This window comes from Wasmannia auropunctata, unplaced genomic scaffold, assembly GCF_000956235.1.
Source record: "Wasmannia auropunctata unplaced genomic scaffold, wasmannia.A_1.0 LD334259.1, whole genome shotgun sequence".
Taxonomy (NCBI): Eukaryota; Metazoa; Arthropoda; class Insecta; order Hymenoptera; family Formicidae; genus Wasmannia; species Wasmannia auropunctata.
Window position 1 is genome coordinate 24490 of NW_012028631.1, and position 4355 is coordinate 28844.

Genomic DNA, 4355 nt, shown 5'->3' on the forward strand with positions numbered 1-4355 from the left:
CCTTGTCCTGACCTTGACGACGCCACTTAGGGTCAAACCAATGTCTTATGTCCCCCTCGAAATCCGAAAACTTTTGTCTGAAACATTTTTCTCTCCCGGGCTTGATTTTCGAGATATTCGACTGGATGGATTAAAATGGTCCACCCTGTATATTGCAATAATGACACATAAAGACACGTTATGTTTTCGAACTATGCGCGTAACCTCACATAAGAACTTCACATAAGAACGCATCTTGACGCGACAACCGCTTGCGTTGTGAATGCGCCTTGGCGGACTGTCTGAATAAGAATAATAAGAAGAAGAATATGACGAAAACTGGAATCGCCAAAGTAGCATTTTCGTAGACTCGATTTCGAGATCTCGGGATTGACTGCACCGATTTCATTCGGACTGATCTCAATCGAAAGCTCGTATCGACATTATATAACGAAAATGTCATTAGATTTCTAATTATTAGAACTTTCGTTTCCGAGATATTGAATCGGAAATCTGACAAGGCAAAACTTCGAGATAAAGCTAGGCGGTAGTAGAGTCCCTAGCTAAGAGTCTGGCCAGAGAGGATCCTGAGAGCGGTCATGCCCGCGATTTAGCTGCGATAGCGGTTTAGCTGGTTTCAGCGCCTCTAGAAAGTGGACATTGAACTACCAACTAGAGAGACCAATGAGAAGCACGCTTTCCGTCCAACGTGTGCTACATTAATCATTATAATACCAAAATTAAATAAATATATGAATAATAAAATATTGTGTATGTAAAATTTGAAGTAAATTTCTCAAGTGACGGTTTTCTCGGAAAATTTTCCCGCAATATTAAAAATATTGTTTTTTAGAAAAAAATTACTAGTTTTATAATGTTTTTCATACATTTAGCAATAGATTATATTTATATTTATATCAATGCTTTAATGCTTAATTTATCACTCTAATAATAAGATTATCTAATAAGTCTTTTGTTTCTTCGTAGAACTCATGAAGTGCCATTTTTGTTCTTCTCTGTGAGCCATTTCCGTCTTTTTCGATGTTTCTGACATTCGGTTTATAGGCTGATTTTTTATTTCCATTAACATCAATATTTTAAGTACTGCAATATAATTCTAATTTTATTTTTCATTGAAAATTTCCGTAATTATAAAATTGTAATTCGACAATTTTCTGATCACTATTATATATGTATATATGTTATGCTTAAAAACTAAATAGCATTGAAACTTTCGTTCTGATTTATTGTAAAACTTCCAAACATTTTTTTAGTAAATTAATTACGATTTGACACATTTTTATAAATAAATTAAATAATTTCTGTAACTTGAAGGTCTAAACTAGACAATAATTGTGATTACATATGTTACAAGTTTATTTCCTATCTTTTAGTTTCTCCGTCTTGTAGCTTTCTGTCTGATTTTTTATACATATAAACGCGCAGTCTTGAAAAAGATAACCTTCTCATAACCTTCTGAATATTTAGAATTTTTAAAAGGATATATTTTTCACACATTCTTAAACTTTTCAAAAAATATAAAAATTTTTTTTAATTTTTTGGTCATTTTAAAAAGACTTACTGACCTCTGAAGATTATTATTATACCAAAAGCATGTTATGGCAATATTTTACACTATTTACAATATTTTATATTTTACAAATTTATTTTGCGTAAAATATAATAATTAAAGAATATATATAGTCATTCTGTGTGCTATTAATGAATCTTTTTAGCCCTGTTAAATGTTATTGTAATTGCATGCATCATATATCAAAACTATTAACTTGAATTACGATATATTTTATAAAAATATCATAGTAACATTTAATATATAATAAAAATGTGTAAAGAAAGGACATTAAGATTAAACAATTTAACATTTTACAAAATAATAAATTATAATTTTGACGCCTTTTTGATTTGGTTTTAGAATGTTTGTTTAGATTTAAGAATATTAGCTGATTGCGATAGCGAAGGGAATTAATTTTGGTCGTCTTTTGAGTTCGATTACAATTTAAAGTTATTTTACACGAAAATATCATCCACATCGGAGTTGATGGTATCTACCGAATCCCCAATTTCATTCCATCTCGTGATCGGTTGCATAACTTCTCTTTCTGAGTCTGTTTTGTCCTTTGATTATTTACGAGAGAAAGCTTTATAAATTTAAGGTTTAAATTTAAGCAACGTTTCGTTTTTCTGCGCGTGCAGTCATGATTATTCAAAATTTATCATCTATCATCATCCGACGTACATGGTATTACCTTCGATGCAGTAATGATATGCTCAACGAGAAAAGATATACATACACAATATTTAGAAAGCATCGAGAGTTGTTATGCTTTTTCGTTATTTGCGCCAACTGATCTGTTTCGTGTGTTTGTGTCTTGTTCTCGTTTTTTCTCTCATCGAAGCAGAAGAGGTCCTTGGACGCTAGTGTTATACGTATTTTTCGCAAATTTTTTCGACGTGAAATATTTTTCGCTTATTGCAGCCGGAGTAGCGACGGTGCAATCGCTACATTGAAAATTGAAATGTGTAATTCCGTTATAGTTCCGACGTACTATTTTGAGGAACGAAACTAAAAAAAAGTATATACAAACAGATACAAAAATGATTTTCTTTTGAATGCCAATGATTGTTTTGCGATATTCTCAAAAATAGCCAAATTATTTTCTTGAAGTATTTCCAAAAAATGAAATACGCTTTAGTTTCGAATTTTTTGATTTGAGGTACAAAAAAAATCAAAAGAGATATAAACGACTCTTCTCTTTCGAATAATATTAACGAAATTAAATAAAATATCTTACAATTAGGCGTTGATCATTTCTTTATTATCTTATAATTTTTCATCTTTTGTGAGAAAAACGAAGTAAAGGTACGCAACACACGAAAGGCTCTGAAACCGACAGTCTGACAGCAAAAACAGAATAAAACTGGAGTTACTAAACCATCGTTTTGTAACTATATTAAATGAAATGTATCATTTAATAAGCAGCCTTAAATGGCCATAACAAAACGGTAGATTCTGCTCTGTTTCAATTAACATTCGATTTTTCATCATAATCAGATTCTATTTTTGCTGATAAAATTCTGCCGATAAAATTCGTAACAAACACCTTACAAAATCTGTTTTTGACATATTCGAGTTGCGTCAAACTATACGAGCGAAGTTGATTTTGAATGTTTATCTATTGTTGTATTTTGTTAGCAAATTTTATCATATTTTTGCCATTCGACAATCGCATATAGCAAATGCAAATCGTAGTTTTTTTTTTCCTTACAAAATTTGTAGCAGAGATATTGAAATATATATTTTTGACATTGTGTGAGAAATTTACCAAAATTAGAATTGTACAAATTTGCTAACTTTGAATGACAAAATTTAGAAAGAAAGTTTAAAATAATATGTCCGCATTTAAAATTATTCATATATAAAATACTTCTTCAAAATTGATGGCAATTGGGAATCTTAATAGTTTAAATCATATAAATGTTAAAAACATATAATGTATGGTAATTAAATTATATGTTGAAATAACCCTAACTCTCTTTACTATTGCAGGAAATACGTTGTGCGTGCAGCCGCCGAACGAAACGTTGAACGACACTAGTTCACCGATACTGCCAACCATTCAACAGCAGTGGCCGGTAATGCACGAACGATCACCGCAAATCCCTACACGAATTCAACAGCAGCAACAGCATCATCAATGTCCACCACATTTTGTGCAAATACCCGATATGGAAATGGTTAGAATAAGCGAACGAGTAGGAGAAAGCTAAAATTATATACAGTTTCTTTTTCAACATTTTTCGTGATTGTGCTTCAGATTTCTTGCGCACCACGTTGTGGTACCGACGCATATTATCGCGCGGAGGACAAAAAATTCGCCGAGCGTTGGATGACCGGCTGGGCATGGTTGTGCTTCCTGTCGACGCTTTTCACTCTGTTGACCTTCTGGGTCGAACCATCCAGATTTCGTTATCCTGAGAGGCCAATAGTCTTTCTAGCGCTTTGCTACAATCTCCTCTCCGTGGCTTACATCGTCCGTGGAGCGATTGGCGCTGAAAATCTCAGCTGCGTCAGTCAGGTTGATGGCCCGAGTTATGTTCCAGTAAGTAAAAACTCCTTCCTTCAGTAAATATGAAATAAAATAAATGAGTATCAGGAAAGACCGTGAAAAGTTAACTAACAAATGAGATCTTAAAACGCCAACACGGTACAAAGCGAATCTTGGTGCTTTCATATAATATTAGTGTGAATCTTACAATTTTCGGTTCATATAACACCACGTGGCCGCAAATCGCGTGCATCTCCGTAGCTCCGAACCAAGTAGTATGTAATATCACAATTAAATTGCCAACGGCAA

At 32.8% G+C, this 4355-nt stretch overlaps 1 protein-coding gene across 1 annotated transcript in view; it reads left to right on the forward strand.

The window, feature by feature from the left end:
• The window catches only part of LOC105458886 (frizzled-2-like), an 18919-nt gene that overhangs the window by 11738 nt on the left and 2826 nt on the right, over positions 1-4355 (forward strand). The window contains exons 3-4 of the mRNA XM_011704481.1: positions 3548-3735; positions 3816-4100. Of these exons, the coding sequence (XP_011702783.1) occupies positions 3548-3735; positions 3816-4100 (473 nt within the window). The remainder of the gene's footprint in view (positions 1-3547; positions 3736-3815; positions 4101-4355) is intronic.